General features: G+C 40.0%; 1 protein-coding gene and 1 long non-coding RNA gene across 2 annotated transcripts; both read left to right on the top strand.

The window, feature by feature from the left end:
* The first annotated feature begins 362 nt into the window (after window positions 1–362).
* Window positions 363–1,142, top strand: LOC128496555 (uncharacterized). Its single transcript, XR_008354242.1, has 3 exons — window positions 363–454; window positions 644–772; window positions 1,090–1,142. It is a non-coding gene; the product is annotated as an uncharacterized LOC128496555 (long non-coding RNA).
* A 16,194-nt stretch (window positions 1,143–17,336) lies between these two features.
* Window positions 17,337–18,597, top strand: LOC128496554 (protein kinase C delta type-like). The gene is made up of 4 exons (XM_053466235.1): window positions 17,337–17,397; window positions 17,502–17,693; window positions 17,883–18,011; window positions 18,330–18,597. The coding sequence occupies exons 1-4, from the start codon at window positions 17,386–17,388 to the stop codon at window positions 18,462–18,464; spliced, it is 468 nt and encodes a 155-aa protein (XP_053322210.1). The 5' UTR covers window positions 17,337–17,385; the 3' UTR covers window positions 18,465–18,597.
* The last annotated feature ends 3,537 nt before the right edge of the window (window positions 18,598–22,134 follow it).

Raw genomic sequence — 22,134 nt, forward strand, 5'->3', positions numbered from 1 at the left:
CTTTATCTGAATCATTTAGGGACCTGAAGCCAGCGAACGTGTTGATGACCAGCGAGGGACACCTGAAGATCTGCGATTTTGGCCTCGTTGTGGAGAAGATCATCGGAGCAGCCAAAACCAAAGGCGTAGTTGGGACCAGAAAATATATGGCCCCCGAGGTGAGAATTTATTAATTAGATTAATGCTATATTTAATCGAAACCTTAATTATTTTACAATGTGTTACCTATCTACATTTTACACATATTGAACTTGTTTTGCAGGTTTTTCAGACGAAGAAATATGGCGCCTCCGCAGACTGGTGGTCGTTTGGAGTCACTCTGTACCAGATGCTGGTGGGAAGGGTCCCAGTTCCATCATCACAGCCCAAGAGGGAGTACCGGGACTGCACCGTTCACAATGACATCCCGTACCCAAGCTGGCTGCTAGCAGATCAGAAAGACATCCTCATGAAGGTGAGTGGATCACAAATGTCCTGATAAGGTGTGAGGCTATACAGGAACTTTTATAGACAATAAGGGACTGTAGTGCAGCAGATTCTGGAATGGGCAAAATATGGTTACTAAACTCAACAAAAACTTGGCTAAATACGTAAGGAAATTGGAATACAAAAACCATTTTTTATTTTTATTTTGCTTGCTCAGCTTCTGCTTAAAGATCCAGAATGCCGGCTTGGGACGAATGGTGATATAAGAGTGCATCCCTTCTTCGGCATCTTGAACTGGGACCATTTGGAACAACGCAAAATCTGGCCCCCATACCTGCCTCTGGTGGTACGTGTAGCCATTACAAAATGCTTTAGATCCACTAAGTTCTAATATCACAATTTATTGCTCTTCAACATTAAAAAGTACTTAATAATGGTGTAAGAACACATCCCGTCCACAAACAGAACCCCCACACACATGTAAAGTTATTGTATATGATTTCTTCTTCCGAGCCTTTGATACATTTCCTTTCACCAATTAATCATTGCTAACGAGCCCATCTAATGACAACTGACGAGCGATTTGTTATTACGTACCTGCCGCCATAGTATACATTATAATGTGTTTTTGAAATCAAGGAACTTTTCGCTTTTTTCTTGCAGAACCCAACTGGAGATCTTCACCTCAGTTCCCAGGATATATCCTTTTCATTTGTAGAGGGGGCTAATTGTAACGAAAACAAAAAAAGTTGGGATTTGCCTGACCTGTCTTTTGTTAGCCCCAAATGGAGGGAATAAACATCTGAGGTGGGAATAAATTCTCTTTTATTCAGGATTCAGCTTGAAGATCTTGCCTGAAAAGTCCCCTGTTAGACGACGACCAGCAGTCCAGGATGTCACCTCCCTGCTTCATCTACCACCGCAGCAGAGCTGTCCACCACCACAGCAGAGCGCCTACCTCAACATTACAGCAACTCCACCTGCTGTCCACATCACAGAAAACCACCTTCTACAGCTGTCCAACATCACAGCGCAGCAATTCCACCTGCTCTGTCTAACATCACTGCGCGGCAATTCCACCTGCTGTCCAACATCACTGCAAAGCCTCTACTTCAGCTGTCCAACACCACAGCGCAGCCATTCCACACGCTGTCCAACATCACAGAAAAGCATTTAATGCAACACAACACCACAGCGAACTTCATTGCTGTCCAACATCATTGTGCTGCACCTTGTCCTGCTGTTCAACTACTTAGCAGCGAGACTCCATCTGGCCTCCAACACATACCTCCCAACTTTTACCCCCAGTGAATCGGGATGCAGGGGGGGTGGTGGGTGGGCGCATGTATAGTAGAGCTTACCTTTAAGCTCTGTCCCCCGGTGTTCCAATTCACAGAGGATACTATGTTACTGCACATGCGCACTGCCTAACAACTTAGCAGCGAGACTCCATCTGGCCTCTAACACATACCTCCCAACTTTTACCCCCAGTGAATCGGGATGCAGGGGGGGTGGTGGGTGGGCGCATGCATAGTAGAGCTTACCTTTAAGCTCTGTCCCCCGGGGTCCCGATTCACGGAGGATAGAATGTTACTGCACATGCATTCTCCAGTGTTCCAAACATCAGAGAATATAATCAGAATTGAAGAAATGTGGTTCTGAATCCTGCTGTCCCATAGAGATCTTCCTCTGTCTTCTTTTTTTGGGAGAGAGCTAGAGATGGGCAGCGAGATTGAGTGGCCACACGCAAAGCAGGACAGCTGGGAGCCATGCAGTCTGCTGCCACCTGTCATACTGTGTCACAGACAGCCTTCCATGCTACGTAACATCAAAGTCATTTTGTTCAACATCACACAAAACCACCTACAACACAGCAGATGATCTCCCATTCTACCAAATTACAAATAGTATTCCTACCCTACACAATGAAGTAGAGGGAAAAGGTCTAGCCGCTTCTTAAAATGTGTTTCATCTTTGTTCTAGATCCAGCGTGGACCAATTGGACTGAAACGAGTGGAACATGATGATGAGATGTACCACAGACAGAACTAAACAAGGGCACTGATTCATTTAAGAAGGTCTTTTGAGTTACTCTGTAAGTTATTAAATCTTCAAGAGGTTCGCTTTCTCTGGCAGCTGAAACTGTCCCTCTTCCTTCTATGTAGGTCTATGTGAGATTTTGTCAGAGTCGCCTGGTGCTTGAGGAATGAACCCTTCAAACCGGAAAAATTTTGAATTAATTCTGTCTTTTTATCTGTAAGTCTCTTGTCCCTTACTAAAGGTTATGGGTAGTTTAAAATAGTCTACATGTACTAACTTATCATTTCTTGTTTCTCTTCTTTTAATATTTAGAATTCTGCATGGATTTTGATTTTAGCAAACTAAAACCTACAAGCTATTTTTCATTTAATCATTCTCCTATCCCATTATTGGTTCTCCAGAAACTTCTTCTGGGACCTACTAGTACAGTTGGTACAAGTAAGTAAATCCTCAGACTGTATTTGCTGTAATTGCTTACTATTGAGATTAGAGATAGGAAATATTTAAATGTATAACTTATTTTAATTAATGTTTGGGCTACGGTTACTTGTCTATCTGGTTCTTGGCATCTATTTCTTCTTTCTCTTAGATCAAGCACTGACCAAGTTAACCATATATACTCCTGGACTTAGTGCTACATGCAGGGTGATCCGATGTACCATGGAACAAAACGAGCCAGTTGAATCATTTCAGAAGGTTTTCACTTTCACTGTAAGTTATGAAACCTTTAAGAAGGTTATTACAAATTCTGCGGTTGCTCAGTCTGGCTGCTGAAACCATTCCTCTTCCTTTTGCACAGATCTTCAAACCTGCTTGGAAGATCTTGCGTCTGTGTCATATTCTCCTGGTGCCTGAGGAATGAACCCTTCACATTGGAAGTCTTTTGTCTGTGAGTCTCTTCTTTTTATTTGTCATAAACACGACATTACCCAATAACTAGTTTTATTTAAAACCAACAAGCTAATTTTCCTTTACTAATTCCTCCCTCCTATTCTCCCATTGGTTCTTGTCTAGCGATGACTGTATGTTCAGGCCGTATATATGCTGTAAATTCAACTTAATTTGATTTGTGCATAGGATGAGATTTCATTTTAATGATCTTTTTTGTTACCTATGCCAGGTGTGATGCTCAGATGTGAATTTGTGTCAACTATCCTTCAAAGCCTGTTCCAAGTAGATCTGTAACAGGTCGGTATCTCCTGTCCATAACATTTTACATGTAACAATTGTGTCTTGTTCCCCATTTCATCTTCTATGCATTCTGTGATCACTTGCCCTACATTGTTTGATCTTGTATTTGTCAGTTTGTCCACATTGTTCCTTAAACATCTCCTCTATTCATTCTTCCCATAAGAACGTGTAATTTTCTTACCATGATTTTCCTGGCTTTCATAATCACAGTTTTCTTATTCGTGTTTTCTCCAGCTACCAGAATGGCTTGAGATGTCTGGAAGATCTTTCATCCTTCAAGCTTCCTCTCCTGAAGATCTCTAGAACTTCAACTTCACTGCCAAAGCAAATTTATCTCCACTCATCAGACGCTGATCCTCTTCTTCTTGTCATTGATGATTAAACCTACAGCATGACACAAATGTTACCATGTTGCAGTTCTTTAAACTATACAGCCCTATATAAGTAAACTCAATTAAAACCCCTTAAGTTACCTGTACAGCATCCAATGTGTCATTTGCATACTTTATATATTATCTTGGTTTAACCCAGTTTAATAAAATCCTTTAAGTTTATTTATATTTCAGTGATTACTAATGGATTCATTTAAACATTTCATTAATTGACTTTTATTTCTCCACATACTGTACACAATACATTCAAGCCTCTGTAAACAGTTACAGCAATGTTCTCCGTCAACTCACAAAGTGTTCCAAAATAACACACACAATGTAACGTTACTATTGTGGGTTATTTGCTTGTACAACATCTGCTTTCAAACTAGTTATTTTTTAACTTTGACTTATTTGTTTTCCTGCAATAATAAGATGAGTTACAAGGCTAAAAACCACTGCTGACCAAAAAGAAAACAAAAGCTAGTCTCATATTTCCAGAAAAACATCTTGATGACCCCCAAGAATTTTGGGATAGTATTCATGGGCCCCGTTACATCTGCTATAAAGCTAACACAGCATTCCACAATAAGAACAGTCAAACAGAGTGGTGGAAGTGTGATGATCTGGGGCTGCTGTGCTTCTTCAGGACCTGGCCGACTTACTGAATGATGGAACCATGAATTCTGCTCTCTACAAGAAAATCCTGAAGAAGAATGTCAGTTTGTGACCTAAAGCTCAAGTGCAGTTGGGTTATGCAACAGGACAATGATTCGAAGAACACAAACAAGTCCACCTCTGAATGACTCAAAATAAATCAAAGAAGGTTTTGGAGTGACCTAGTCAAAGTCCTCACTTGAGTGCGATTGAGATGCTGTGACATGACCTTAAAAAGGCAGTTTGTGCAGAGGCGTATATAGGGTATGGCAGCCATGGCACGTGCCATGGGCGCCATCTCACGGGGGCGCCGGTGAGCGGCTTTTAAATGCCGTTTTTGTTAAAAAATGTTAAAAACAAACAGCAGGAAAAAAAAACTTTTTTATTTCCCAACCTGCCCCCCCAGTTATGCACATTTGAGCCCAGGTTTGCCACACTGCCTGCCAGATATGCCACATACCCCCAGATATGCCACCCTATATGCCTTATACCCTCTGATATGCCACTGTGAACCCTGATTTGCCATTCCGTCCTCCCCAGATATGCCTTATACCCCAGTATGCCTTATACCCCCAGATATGCCATTCCGTCCTCCCCAGATATGCCCTCATAGATTCAGACTCGTTCACAGCACACTGACACAATACTTTTATAAATAAGTATTGGGTTAAACTTCACTGTCCCCAGGATTTTGATTCCCCTTAGTTTGATCCTCTTTACCTCTAACTGCACCTTAAGTTAACCTTATTAAATAAAATTAACCCTCAGTCCTCAGCATTAAATTAACCCTAAAGACCCCATTAACCATAACTGACCGAAAATTAACCCTAAACACCCGATAAACCATAACTGCCCCTAGATTAACCGCAATGCCCCATTAACCATAACTGCCCCTAAATTAACCTGTAATACCCCATCAGCCATAATCCCCCATAACTGCCCCTAAATTAACCCTAACGATGTAATTAACCATAAATGCCCCTAAATTAACCCTAAACACCCCATCAAATATAACTGCCCCTAAATTAACCCGAAAGACCCCATTAACCATAACTGCCCCTAAATTAACCCTAAAGATGCCATCAACCACAACTGCCCCTAAATTAACCCTACTAACCATAACTGCCCCTAAATTAGCCCTAAAGACCCCATCAACCACAACTGCCCCTAAATTAACCCTAAACACCCCATTAACCATAATTGCCACTAAATTAACCCAAAAGACCCGATCAACCAATCTTGCCCCTAAATTAACCCGTAATACCCCATCAGCCATAACTGCCCCTAAATTAGCCTTAAAGACCCCATCCACCATAACTGCACCTAAATTAACCCTAAACACCCCATCAAATATAACTGCCCCTAAATTAACCCTAAAGACCCCATCAACCACAACTGCCCCCTAAATTAACCCTACTATCCATAACTGCCCCTAAATTAGCCCAAAAGACCCCATCAACCATAACTGCCCCTAAATTAACCCTAACAATGTAATTTACCATAAATGCTCCTAAATTAACCCTAAACACCCCATCAAATATAACTGCACCTAAATTAAGCCGAAAGACCACATTAATCATAACTGCCCCTAAATTAACCCTAAAGACGCCTTCAACCACAACTGCCCCTAAATTAACCCTACTAACCATAACTGCCCCTAAATTAGATCTAAAGACCCCATCAACCACAACTGCCCCTAAATTAACCCTAAACACCCCATTAACCATAACTGCCGCTAAATTAACGCAAAAGACCCGATCAACCAATCCTGCCCCTAAATTAACCCGTAATACCCCATCAGCCATAACTGCCCCTAAATTAGCCCTAAAGACCCCATCCACCATAACTGCACCTAAATTAACCCTAAACACCCCATCAAATATAACTGCCCCTAAATTAACCCTAAAGACCCTATCAACCATAACTGCCCCTTAATTAACCCTAACAATGTAATTTACCATAAATGCTCCTAAATTAACCCTAAACACCCCATCAACTATAACTGCCCCTAAATTAACCCTACTATCCATAACTGCCCCTAAATTAGCCCTAAAGACCCCATCAACCATAACTGCCCCTTAATTAACCCTAACAATGTAATTTAACCCAAAAGACCCGATCCCTAAACTAACCCGTAATACCCCATCAGCCATAACTGCCCCTAAATTTGCCCTAAAGATCCCATCAACCATAACTACCCCTAAATTAACCCTAAACACCCCATTAACCATAACTGCCGCTAAATTAACCCCAAAGACCCAATCAACCAATCCTGCCCCTAAATTAACCCGTAATACCCCATCAGCCATAACTGCCCCTAAATTAGCCCTAAAGGCCCCATCAACCATAACTGCCCCTAAATTAACCCGTAATACCCCATCAGCCATAACTGCCCCTAAATTAGCCCTAAAAACCCCATCAAGCATAACTGCCCCTAAATTAACCCTAACGATGTAATTAACCATAAATGCCCCTAAATTAATCCTAAACACCCCATCAACCACAACTGCCTCCAGATTAACCCTAAGCACCCCATTAACCATAACTGTTCCTAAATTAACCCTAAAGACTCAATCAACCACAATTGCCCCTAAATTAACCCTAAATACCCCATAAACCATAACTTCCCCTAAATTAACCCCAATGCCCCATTAAACATAACTGCCCCTAAATTAGCCCTAAAAACCCCATTTACCATAACTGCCCCTAAATTAACCCTAACGATGTAATTAACCATAAATGCCTCTAAATTAACCTTAAACACCCCATAAACCATAACTGCCCCTAAATTAACCCCAATGCCCCATTAACCATAACTGCCCCTAAATTAACCCGTAATACCCCATAAACCATAACTGCCCCTAAATTAACCCTAAAGACCCCATCTACCACAACTGCCCCTAAATTAACCCTAAATACCCCATAAACCATAACTGCCCCTAAATTAACCCGTAATACCCCATCAGCCATAACTGCCCCTAAATTAGCCCTAAAGACCCCATCAACCATAACTGCCCCTAAATTAACCTTAACGATATAATTAACCATAAATGCCCCTAAATTAACCCTAAACACCCCATAAACCATAACTGCCCCTAAATTAACCCCAATGCCCCATTAACCATAGCTGCCCCTAAATTAACCCATAATACCCCATCAGCCATAACTGCCCCTAAATTAGCCCTAAATACCCCATCAACCATAACTGCCCCTAACTTAACCTTATCGATATAATTAACGATAAATGCCCCTAAATTAACCCTAAACACCCCATAAACCATAACTGCCCCTAAATTAACCCCAATGCCCCATTAACCATAACTGCCCCTAAATTAACCCGTAATACCCCATTAACCATAACTGCCCCTAAATTAACCCTAAGGACCCCATCAACCACAACTACCCCTAAATTAACCCTAAATACCCTACTAACCATAACTGCCCCTAAATTAGTGCTAAAGATCCCATCAACCACAACTGCCTCCAGATTAACCCTTAACATCCCATTAACCATAACTGTTCCTAAATTAACACTAAAGACTCAATCAACCACAACTGCCCCTAAATTAACCCTAAAGATCCCATCAACCATAACTGCCCCTAAATTTGCCCTAAACACCCCATTAACCATAACTGCCTTTAAATTAACCCAAGTGAGGTCTCAACAGTGCTCTGTACAACGGCATGAGCACTTCTCTCTGTCTACTGCTGATACCTCTGGCTATACAACCAAGCTTCACGAAAAAAGGCGTTCTTTAAAAAAAAAAAATAGGTTGGGGCTTTACATTTTTGCAATTTATCTAAATTAAGAGTTGTGTCAAAGAACCAATATACTTCATTTTTACAGTCACCTTGGATAAACATTATGTTTCTTGTTTTCGGCAAAAGTATTATATAGTGAGAACTGTTTTTCACAATTTTTTTATTTATCCCCTTAAATTATCTAGGTGTTAAAATATATTTCTTTTCTGTAATGTTATAATTTATTACAATAAGCCCATGTTCGCTTGGTATTCAAATTGCTTTAATTCCACCTCTTCTGTATTGATATTAACTTAATGTGCATTCTATGTTTGCATTCTATATCAAAAACTTTGTCAATGATGAAGCGTTCATCAAACATCTTTATATACGTTACCCATGAAGCAAATTTATTTATATCAGTTTTAACATATAAGTACCATATGCATGGCTTTCAGTACAGTTCACAAAACAAAAGACTGGTATTTATTTGCTCAAACTTCAGTAATTTAGTCAGTTTCAATCATTTTGATTAATATGACTGTAAAACAGAGATCCAAAAATGCTGGTCCGTTTGGGATCTTTGGTGCCGGTAGATCCGGGGCCCTGTTCTATCAGCATATTGCTCATGAAAACACTATATTTTACTATCAAAAACAGTAAGGGGACTTCGATATTTCAAAAACACATTTGAAATGTAAAAAAAAAAAAAAAAAGATGGCCGCCCTAATCCCGCATGCCAAGTCGCACGGCCGTGGGCATGAGGTCATCGTATTCTATATGTGACAGCCTATATATATGGGGCAAATGGCAGTTATAAGCTATCAGTTCTTGATTCCCAGTGGTGTATACTATTGGTGCGAGAACAGCGTTTTATTTTGAGAAATGCCATTCCTAGCGGCTTGGAAACGTAGACGACAGGATGAAGACCCGAAGAACCCTGAACCACCGGGAAAAGAGGAGGGAGAGAGGACCGAAGATCTACCCCGGGACGACCAGCAAAAACGGAAGAAACACAGCTCCCAAGGAAGCGAGACAGACGGCGGAAGAAAGAAGAGGAAGAAGAGCCCTGCAGGAGAGCCCAGCGGATCAGAAGATGGACCCAGGAAGCCCCTCAGCCTCGCAGACTTCACCTTCTATTCTGAGCTGGGAAGAGGTGGATTTGGCAAAGTGAGTAACGTGTTTATTTTATCTAGGGGTACAGAAATATGTAACAAAAAAACACATAAAACATGGCTTTTTCTTACTTCTGGGATCATCCTAGGTAGGGAAGACAGTGACACTTTAATCCAATAAATCAGTTTGAACACAGCCCATATTATAGACGGTACGGCCTCCAATATGCCTCCAAAAGCTGTTTATTTTCACTCATTCCACACACTTTACACTTTAAGCTTTACACTTAAGGCTGGGAGACGATATCCTCGGGTTTGGACTGTGAGAGCAGCAAAGGTAGAGCTTGATACATTGTATCCGGTGTCTATCATACAGGAGAAGCACACTGAGCAGTTACTGGACACTCCACATGGCGGCGGCAGTTAGGCAGGTGGGAGATACTGATTGGCTCATGCAGCTGTCACTCACGTCATACATCATTCATTCATTAATATGAAACGATCTTAACTTTATCTTTGTAACTAAATGGAACAGTAATGAGTGAAATGTTCAGTATATACCAGAGACTGCCAGGCCTACTGAGTGTCCATATTGCCAGATTAAGGAAAAGTGGATGTGCAAGCGCATTGGTGTCATTCATACATCAGGATGTGCCGGGTATAAAGATAAAATGATGTTTATTTCCGCTATAATAAAAGATGCAGAAAAATGTGCATGTGTTGTTTTTTTAAACAAAAATAGAATAAAGTGTTGCGCCTAAAATTGTGAGAAATAGTGATTAGTTAATTATTCCAAAACAAGTGCAATATAATAAAAAATAAACAAATACTTATATTGGTTTCCAGTTTTCGTTTGTTGTGTCAATATCGCGTGTCAATATATAGAAGCATAAAAAAACAAAAAATCATAGTGCTTTCCGCAAATATGTGAAAATCAAATATATCTTTGTATAGTGTTCCACTCACATGAGAATGAGCAATGAGTTTGCTCTGACTTGTTGGGATGTATAACGAAAAAATGCCGGCTTCATTCCCGCCGAACAAATTGCTTTGGAGATGCCCTCCTCGAAAGTTTGCGTCGTCCACACAGCAGCAACTCGGGTTTAGCCGATATAAGAACAGAAAGGCAGGGAGGATATAATGCATTTAAAAATTGATATTCCTTTTTATTCAAAATGCCCTTTTGCCTTCCTAGATCCAATAAATGAGTATAGCTCTTTTTCATTTCATTGATAGGATTACTTTTAAGTTTTTTATAGACAAGGGGATCATTCAGTTGTCTATGACATTCGTTAATGTATTGATGTCTATCCATCAAAACCAGACCTCCTCCCTTGTCGGCTGGTTTTATTACTATAGTTTTATTAGTTCTAAGATTTTTCAAAGCAAGTCTCATTAGGGGTTAAATTGTTGGAAGAATAATGTATTTTCCTTTTTGATAATTTATCTATCTCCTCAATAATCGATTTTTCAAAAATATCTATAGCTGGTGACTTATAATATGCTGGATAAAAATGAGATTTCTTGGACAACATTGTGTGTTTATATTCTGTACGAATAGATGTGTCAGTATGTTCTATAGGGTTATTTAAAAAAATTTTTTTACGGTTAAACGTCTAGAAAACTTTTGTACATCTATAAATGCATGAAAAGAATTAAAGTTCCTATTTGGTGCAAATTTCAGCCCCCTATTCAAAAGTTTAATTTCATCCTGTGATAGAATGTGTGAGGATAGATTAAAAATACCTATTGGTTCCACAGGCGTCCTCTCTTTTCTCCTCCATAATTTTCGCCCCCCAAGGCCCCCTCTTTTTCTAATGATCTCCCTCTCTTTGAGAGGGGTGTTGGCGTTATATTTCTCCATTGTGTCTTTGCTATTCCATCCCCTAAAAAAAAGGGTCTTGAGAGAAATTATCTTTCTCTTCTCTATAACTAGTTAACCTTTCATATCGATTTTTTAAGGGAATTATATTGGGGTTACTTTGTTTATAGGGGGTATTTTGTTTGAAGGGAGCATTCCTCTGTGGATTTCTATAATGACTCGACGTTCTATTGTCATAATTATGATTCTCATATGTACCTTTATATCTATTACTATTATTGTCTTTAGTCTCATTGTTATAATTTCTTTTATTCCTAGTTACTGGAATAAACTTATCGTGACTATTTATCCTACCTACATATCTATTACTAGTTGTTTTTTTATCTTCATAATGTGATTTAGGGGTCTCTCTCCTCATATATGTTCTTACTTTATCATTCGCATAATCATTTTTATCTCTCATATTTTCTATGTTTCATATTTTTAACCTCTTGTTCAATTTTTTCTAGTTCTCTGGTACATTTATCAGACAATTCATTGTAATCTTTAGTATTGAGAAAAGGTTGTAATTTCTCCCTAATATTAATTATCTCCTGATCCAATTTGGCTAGAGCTTCCCTACGTAGACGGATGATTAAAGTCATCCATTCTATCGTACATCTTTCTGAGATGGAGTGCCACTCATTTAGGAAAGTCATATTATCTAACTCCATAGTAGGGAGTTTCATAATTCTTAATCCTCTCGGGGTAATCTTCTCTTTTAAATATCTTTCAAGGGTAGCAATTTCCCATTTATATTTTATTTCTTTCGTTAATAATTTATCTAGAGCTTTAAAGACACCCTCCAGACTTTCCGACATAGGTGTATACTCCCCTGATGGAGAATTCATGATAGTAGAATCCCAATAAAAGCACAAACCATTGCGGTATTCAAAAATAGAATTGCAAATGCCTTCAATTAATATAGCAGCCTTCACTAATGAGGGAATAAATAAAATGATACTAGAAATAATAATAGTGATTAGGCGCTTAAATATAGTTGAATAATTAAACAATTGTATATATATATATATATATATATATATATATAAATCAATATAGGTGAATATATAAAAAAATGCAGCAAACACTATTAGGATAACCCCAAAAATACCTATCAAAATAAACAAAAGTAGAATAAAGTGTTGTGCCTAAAATTGTGAGAAATAGTGATTTCTTAATTACCGTATTGGCTCGAATATAGGCCGCACTTTTTTCCCCCACTTTAAGTTTTTAAAGTGGGGGTGCGGCCTATATTCGGGGTCTAGCGCCCGACGCCCGGGACATGCAGTCCCGGGCGCCGGGCAGGCAGCGGGGTTAAGATACAGATCCCCCGCAGCGGTGCAGGGGACCTGTATCCTACTCCCCGATACGCTCAGACAGCCTCCCCTGCCAGCACTTCCCACGGGGGGGGGTGCCGGCACGGGAGGTTATCTAAGCGTTTTACCTCTGCCCACCCCCGACTTACCGGAGCAGACTCCCGGGTGTCTTGCGGGGCCGGCGGGAGACATTTACGCAATACGCAAATGCAACTTCCGGTAACGGTACCGGAAGTTGCATACGCGTATTGCGTAGATGTCCCTCGCCGGCCCTGAAGACACCCGGGAGTCTGCTCCGGTAAGTCGAGGAGGGGGGGCAGAGGAGGACAGCGGCAGCGGATCGCGGGGAGGGAGGACAGCGGCAGCGGATCTCGGGGAGGGAGGGCAGCGGATCTCGGGGAGGGAGGGCAGCGGATCTCGGGGAGGGAGGGCAGCGGATCTCGGGGAGGGAGGGCAGCGGATCTCGGGGAGGGAGGGCAGCGGATCTCGGGGAGGGAGCGCAGCGGATCGCGGGGAGGGAGGACAGCGGCAGCGTATCGCGGGGAGGGAGGACAGTGGCAGCGTATCGCGGGGAGGGAGGACAGTGGCAGCGTATCTCGGGGAGGGAGGACAGTGGCAGCATATCTCGGGGAGGGAGGACAGTGGCAGCATATCTCGGGGGGGAGGACAGTGGTAGCATATCTCGGGGGGGGAGGACAGTGGCAGCATGTTTTTTTTGGTGCTTTTTTAAAGAAAAAAAACTTTTTCTTTAAAAAAGCACCAAACTTTTAGGGTGCGGCCTATATACGGGGGCGGCCTATATCCGAGCCAATACGGTATTCCAAAACAAGTGCAATATAATAAAAAATAAACAAATACTTATATTGGTTTCAAGTTTTCGTTCGTTGTGTCAATATCGCGTGTCAATATATAGAAACATAAAAAAACAAAAAATCATAGTGCTTTCCGCAAATATGTGAAAATCAAATATATCTTTGTATAGTGTTCCACTCACATGAGAATGAGCAATGAGTTTGTTCTGACTTGTTGGGATGAATAACGAAAAAATGCCGGCTTCGTTCCCGCCGAACAAATTGCTTTGGAGATGCCCTCCTCGAAAGTTTGCGTCGTCCACACAGCAGCAACCCGGGTTTAGCCGATATAAGAACAGAAAGGCAGGGAGGTGAAGTATAAATATATATTTAATATTTAAAAAAATATAGCGTGCTTTTAAAAAAGCAATCTATAGCGCATCTAAGTCTCAGCGTTCCTTTTCAAGGTAAACGATTTACAGATTTAGCGCGATGACGATAATCCAACACGCAAACGCGTTTCACCCAATAGGGCTTCTTCAGTGACGTGTTGGTTGGTTCTCTCCTCCCTCCTTAAATACTTGATCTCATGTGTGGCATGTTAATTGTCTCCTGTTACTTTGTATCCAGTTTCAATTAGTTCTCTATGACGTGTTAATTCGCTCTTGTTACATTGTATCAGATGTCAATTAACTCTCTATAGTATATTTTTTAACCCTTGTTATATTAAAACAAATATCAATGGTACATAATGAATTCATATGCCATAACATATATTTAAACAATCAATTAAGAATACATCCATACATTAGCACAAAAAATATATAATATACAAAATTAATTCTAATCTGTCAGTATAATAAATATTCGAATTCTTAATTGAAGATGTATTTTATAATTGATAAAAAATTTTATAATTGATAAATATTTATACATTCTAATGATTATTCGAATATTTATTATACTGACAGATTAGAATTAATTTTGTATAGTATATACTTTTTGTGCTAATGTATGGATGTATTCTTAATTGATTGTTCAAATATATATTATGGCATATGAATTCATTATGTACCATTGCTATTTGTTTTAATATAACAAGCGTTAAAAAATATACTATAGAGAGTTAATTGACATCTGATATAATGTAACAAGAGCCAATTAACACGTCATAGAGAACTAATTGAAACTGGATACAAAGTAACAGGAGACAATTAACATGCCACACATGAGATCAAGTATTTAAGGAGGGAGGAGAGAACCAACCAACACGTCACTGAAGAAGCCCTATTGGGTGAAACGCGTTTGCGTGTTGGATTATCGTCATCGCGCTAAATCTGTAAATCGTTTACCTTGAAAAGGAACGCTGAGATTTAGATGCGCTATAGATTGCTTTTTTAAAAGCACGCTATATTTTTTTAAATATTAAATATATATTTATACTTCACCTCCCTGCCTTTCTGTTCTTATATCGGCTAAACCCGGGTTGCTGCTGTGTGGACGACGCAAACTTTCGAGGAGGGCATCTCCAAAGCAATTTGTTCGGTGGGAACGAAGCCGGCATTTTTTCGTTATACATCCCAACAAGTCAGAGCAAACTCATTGCTCATTCTCATGTGAGTGGAACACTATACAAAGATATATTTGATTTTCACATATTTGCGGAAAGCACTATGATTTTTTGTTTTTTTATGTTTCTATATGTTGACACGCGATATTGACACAACGAACGAAAACTGGAAACCAATATAAGTATTTGTTTATTTTTTATTATATTGCACTTGTATTGGAATAATTAACAAATCGCTATTTCTCACAATTTTAGGCGCAACACTTTATTCTATTTTTGTTTATTTTGATAGGTATTTTTGGGGTTATCCTAATAGTGTTTGCTGCATTTTTGTATATATTCACCTATATTGATTTATATATATATATATATATATAAAGTCCAAAAATAATTACCGGCACTCCAGGGACTTTGCAAATGACCACACAAACAACTTCGGTTTTTAAGTCAACGTTTCAGTCTTGTTTATTACAGACTTTCATCAGGACATGTATATATATATATATACAATTGTTTAATTATTCAACTATATTTAAGTGCCTGATCACTATTATTATTTCTAGTTGTTTTTTTAAAGGCTAATGGGGTATCCTGAAGTTATAATGTGAAGGGTGAGGGGATTCCATGTAAAGTCAGAAAATTTTACTTTACCAAGAGGGTGGTAGATAAATGGCCTCTCAGCAGAAGTGGTAATACATGGTATAGGCAGATGGTTCCTGAATCAAGAAGGCAAGACCAACGACTGATTAAGCTGTGAGTCTGTACACTAGATGGGCCGGATGGGTCGGATGGGTCTGCTGGTAGATTCTATGTTTCTATGAATCAGGTAATTTTATCATAGTAACAGATTTAAATGAAAATGCTTAAAGGACTAAAATCAATAGGCTTCAAATGCTCTGGGGTCAGCTTTCTACACAAAACTGCAAATGGAATAATTAGGTAAACTACGTCTGAGATAAAATGAGATGTCGATGTTAAAAAGGCATCTGGAGCCTATATTATTCTGTTCATTAAAAGATGGTCTCAGGTTGTCTTTGCAGATTAAGACATTGAACCTTTTGGGCTGGGTTAAGTATTCTACGACTAGTTTTAAAATTAGATTTACGCATCTATATTGTAGTGGATGGAGTGAGTGGTAGATAGGTGGAATAGCCTCCCAGAACAAGTGGTAGAGGACAAAACAGTGACATAATTTAAACATACATGGAATAGGCATATGGCTCCTGAATATAAAGTAAGACCAAGGACTGATTACGGTTTGAGTCTTTACATTAGGACGTTGGATGGGCTGAATGGATCTGATCTGCCATCAAACTGCACCTTTCTATGTTGATAATGAGCTTCACATTTCAAATATCAATTATAACTGTGTCACCCCTTCCTGGTTATCTCAGGTCATGCTCGCGTCATGGAGGAGCAGTAAACATCTGGTGGCTGTTAAGATCATCAAACGCAGCTCATCGTGGAAAGAAGGCATCATGCGGGAAAGACGAGTCTTGGAGCTGGCAGCAGAAAGCCCATTCCTCTGCCATGGCTTTGGTGCTTTTCACACCCAGGTACGGAATTGTCTGTTGCTCTGCAGCCTATTCCCGTCCTTTCACCTTCTACCATGCGCCATTTCTACAGAAGATCTGCATGTGTCACTGTACTATTAGTCTCTGCATGACTGTAACTGTTTTTGCTCTATGTTCAAAATAAGCACCGCGTCTTTCTCGTCATGGAGAACGTGAGCGGAGGCAGCCTGTCAACCCACCTGAGGAGGAACGGCCGGATGGGATCCAGTGCTGCAGTGTGAGCAACAGAGTAGACATAAAGTCAATGATCGTTTCCATGCTGTCTAAATGGCTCCTCTAGCTTTAATCCCAATGCAGTGAAATCAGAGGCTCTCTATCGCTGTAAATAACCCTTTGCTGATATTTAGAAACTACTCACTAAACTGTTTGTGTCCTTCTGGCAGGTTCTACGCTGCAGAGATCACCTGCGGTCTTCAGTTTCTACACAGCCATGGAATAGTTCATCGGTTAAAAAAATATTTCTGCTCCATTCTCTTGCTCTTTTGTTGAGTCTTATGTCTTCCATTACCCCAAGTTCCCTTCATCTCACCATTTATTCCATTTCAAAATCTTTCAGAATTCTTAAGAGGAAAATGAACATCTTCTTTATCTGAATCATTTAGGGACCTGAAGCCAGCGAACGTGTTGATGACCAGCGAGGGACACCTGAAGATCTGCGATTTTGGCCTCGTTGTGGAGAAGATCATCGGAGCAGCCAAAACCAAAGGCGTAGTTGGGACCAGAAAATATATGGCCCCCGAGGTGAGAATTTATTAATTAGATTAATGCTATATTTAATCGAAACCTTAATTATTTTACAATGCATTACCTATCTACATTTTACACATATTGAACTTGTTTTGCAGGTTTTTCAGACGAAGAAATATGGCGCCTCCGCAGACTGGTGGTCGTTTGGAGTCACTCTGTACCAGATGCTGGTGGGAAGGGTCCCAGTTACATCATCACAGCCCAAGAGGGAGTACCGGGACTGCACCGTTCACAATGACATCCCGTACCCAAGCTGGCTGCTAGCAGATCAGAAAGACATCCTCATGAAGGTGAGTGGATCACAAATGTCCTGATAAGGTGTGTGGCTATACAGGAACTTTTATAGACAATAAGGGACTGTAGTGCAGCAGATTCTGGAATGGGCAAAATATGGTTACTAAACTCAACAAAAACTTGGCTAAATACGTCAGGAAATTGGAATACAAAAACCATTTTTTATTTTTATTTTGCTTGCTCAGCTTCTGCTTAAAGATCCAGAATGCCGGCTTGGGACGAATGGTGATATAAGAGTGCATCCCTTCTTCGGCATCTTGAACTGGGACCATTTGGAACAACGCAAAATCTGGCCCCCATACCTGCCTCTGGTGGTACGTGTAGCCATTACAAAATGCTTTAGATCCACTAAGTTCTAATATCACAATTTATTACTCTTCAACATTAAAAAGTACTTAATAATGGTGTAAAGAACACATCCCGTCCACAAACAGAACCCCCACACACATGTAAAGTTATTGTATATGATTTCTTCTTCCGAGCCTTTGATACATTTCCTTTCACCAATTAATCATTGCTAACGAGCCCATCTAATGACAACTGACGAGCGCTTTGTTATTACGTACCTGCCGCCATAGTATACATTATAATGTGTTTTTGAAATCAAGGAACTTTTCGCTTTTTTCTTGCAGAACCCAACTGGAGATCTTCACCTCAGTTCCCAGGATATATCCTTTTCATTTGTAGAGGGGGCTAATTGTAACAAAAACAAAAAAAGTTGGGATTTGCCTGACCTGTCTTTTGTTAGCCCCAAATGGAGGGAATAAACATCTGAGGTGGGAATAAATTCTCTTTTATTCAGGATTCAGCTTGAAGATCTTGCCTGAAAAGTCTCCTGTTGGACGACGACCAGCAGCCCAGGATGTCACCTCCCTGCTTCATCTACCACCGCAGCAGAGCTGTCCACCACCACAGCAGAGCGCCTACCTCAACATTACAGCAATTCCACCTGCTCTGTCCAACATCACAGAAAACCACCTTCTACAGCTGTCCAACATCACAGCGCAGCAATTCCACCTGCTCTGTCCAACATCACTGCGCGGCAATTCCACCTGCTGTCCAACATCACTGCAAAGCCTCTACTTCAGCTGTCCAACACCACAGCGCAGCCATTCCACACGCTGTCCAACATCACAGAAAAGCATTTAATGCAACACAACACCACAGCGAACTTCATTGCTGTCCAACATCATTGTGCTGCACCTTGTCCTGCTGTTCAACTACTTAGCAGCGAGACTCCATCTGGCCTCTAACACATACCTCCCAACTTTTACCCCCAGTGAATCGGGATGCAGGGGGGGTGGTGGGTGGGCGCATGTATAGTAGAGCTTACCTTTAAGCTCTGTCCCCCGGTGTTCCAATTCACAGAGGATACAATGTTACTGCACATGCGCACTGCCTAACAACTTAGCAGCGAGACTCCATCTGGCCTCTAACACATACCTCCCAACTTTTACCCCCAGTGAATCGGGATGCAGGGGGGGTGGTGGGTGGGCGCATGCATAGTAGAGCTTACCTTTAAGCTCTGTCCCCCGGGGTCCCGATTCACGGAGGATAGAATGTTACTGCACATGCATTCTCCAGTGTTCCAAACACCAGAGAATATAATCAGAATTGAAGAAATGTGGTTCTGAATCCTGCTGTCCCATAGAGATCTTCCTCTGTCTTCTTTTTTTGGGAGAGAGCTAGAGATGGGCAGCGAGATTGAGTGGCCACACGCAAAGCAGGATAGCTGGGAGCCATGCAGTCTGCTGCCACCTGTCATACTGTGTCACAGACAGCCTTCCATGCTACGTAACATCAAAGTCATTTTGTTCAACATCACACAAAAGCACCTACAACACAGCAGATGATCTCCCATTCTACCAAATTACAAATAGTATTCCTACCCTACACAATGAAGTAGAGGGAAAAGGTCTAGCCGCTTCTTAAAATGTGTTTCTTCTTTGTTCTAGATCCAGCGTGGACCAATTGGACTGAAACGAGTGGAACATGATGATGAGATGTACCACAGACAGAACTAAACAAGGGCACTGATTCATTTAAGAAGGTCTTTTGAGTTACTCTGTAAGTTATTAAATCTTCAAGAGGTTCGCTTTCTCTGGCAGCTGAAACTGTCCCTCTTCCTTCTATGTAGGTCTATGTGAGATTTTGTCAGAGTCGCCTGGTGCTTGAGGAATGAACCCTTCAAACCGGAAAAATTTTGAATTAATTCTGTCTTTTTATCTGTAAGTCTCTTGTCCCTTACTAAAGGTTATGGGTAGTTTAAAATAGTCTACATGTACTAACTTATTACTCATTTCTTGTTTCTCTTCTTTTCATATTTAGAATTCTGCATGGATTTAGATTTTAGCAAACTAAAACCTACAAGCTATTTTTCATTTAATCATTCTCCTATCCCATTATTGGTTCTCCAGAAACTTCTTCTGGGACCTACTAGTACAGTTGGTACAAGTAAGTAAATCCTCAGACTGTATTTGCTGTAAATGCTTACTATTGAGATTAGAGATAGGAAATATTTAAATGTATAACTTATTTTAATTAATGTTTGGGCTACGGTTACTTGTCTATCTGGTTCTTGGCATCTATTTCTTCTTTCTCTTAGATCAAGCACTGATCAAGTTAACCATATATACCCCTGGACTTAGTGCTACATGCAGGATGATCCGATGTACCATGGAACAAAACGAGCCAGTTGAATCATTTCAGAAGGTTTTCACTTTCATTGTAAGTTATGAAACCTTTAAGAAGGTTATTACAAATCCCGTGGTTTCTCAGTCTGGCTGCTGAAACCATTCCTCTTCCTTTTGCACAGATCTTCAAACCTGCTTGGAAGATCTTGCGTCTGTGTCATATTCTCCTGGTGCCTGAGGAATGAACCCTTCACACTGGAAGTCTTTTGTCTGTGAGTATCTTCTGATTATTTGTCATAAACACGACATTACCCAATAACTAGTTTTATTTAAAACCAACAAGCTAATTTTCCTTTACTAATTCCTCCCTCCTATTCTCCCATTGGTTCTTGTCTAGCGATGACTGTATCTTCAGGCCGTATATATGCTGTAAATTCAACTTATTTTGATTTGTGCATAGGATGAGATTTCATTTTAATGATCTTTTTTGTTACCTATGCCAGGTGTGATGCTCAGATGTGAATTTGTGTCAACTATCCTTCAAAGCCTGTTCCAAGTAGATCTGTAACAGGTCGGTATCTCCTGTCCCTAACATTTCTTACATGTAACAATTGTGTCTTGTTCCCCATTTCATCTTCTATGCATTCTGTCATCACTTGCCCTACATTGTTTGATCTTGTATTTGTCAGTTTGTCCACATTGTTCCTTAAACATCTCCTCTATTCATTCTTCCCATAAGAACGTGTCATTTTCTTACCATGATTTTCCTGGCTTTCATAATCACAGTTTTCTTATTCTTGTTTTCTCCAGCTACCAGAATGGCTTGAGATGTCTGGAAGATCTTTCATCCTTCAAGCTTCCTCTCCTGAAGATCTCTAGAACTTCAACTTCACTGCCAAAGCAAATGTATCTCCACTCATCAGACACAGATCCTCTTCTTCTTGTCATTGGCGATTAAACCTACAGCATGACACAAATGTTACCATGTTGCAGTTCTTTAAACTATACAGCCCTAAATAAGTAACCTCAATTAAAACCCCTTAAGTTACCTGTACAGCATCCAATGTGTCATTTGCATACTTTATATATTATCTTGGTTTCACCCAGTTTAATAAAATCCTTTAAGTTTATTTATATTTCGGTGATTACTAATGGATTCATTTAAACATTTCATTAATTGACTTTTATTTCTCCACATACTGTACACAATACATTCAAGCCTCTGTAAACAGTTACAGCAATGTTCTCCGTCAACTCACAAAGTGTCCCAAAATAACACACACAATGTAACGTTACTATTGTGTGTTATTTGCTTGTACAACATCTGCTTTCAAACTAGTTATTTTTTAACTTTGACTTATTTGTTTTCCTGCAATAATAAGATATTGAGTGTGGGGCATGTGTTTCTACTCAAAGAAATCAAACCATGTACAACACAACTTAATACGACTTATATAAACGATAAATAGTACAAAAGTGAATGTACACAGCACCTGATTAGCTGCATTTCCCTCTGTCTCAACCAGAAAAAAATTCAAAATCAAATTTACACCGATGGGCATAAAAGATTAAAATTTGGCACCTTCATTCTCATAACGTAGGATCTATATCCATATAGGAAAAAACATATAATATATAGTGCAATATGTTTAAATCTTATCAACATATAGCACTTTATCTGATTAAAACTTATTGCACTATATACCGTATTTGCTCGATTATAAGACAAGGTTTTTTTCAGAGCAAATGCTCTGAAAAATACCCCTCGTCTTATAATCGAGGTCGTCTTCTAATTAGACCTCAA

This window comes from Spea bombifrons, chromosome 5 (assembly GCF_027358695.1).
Source record: "Spea bombifrons isolate aSpeBom1 chromosome 5, aSpeBom1.2.pri, whole genome shotgun sequence".
Classification (NCBI taxonomy): Eukaryota; Metazoa; Chordata; class Amphibia; order Anura; family Pelobatidae; genus Spea; species Spea bombifrons.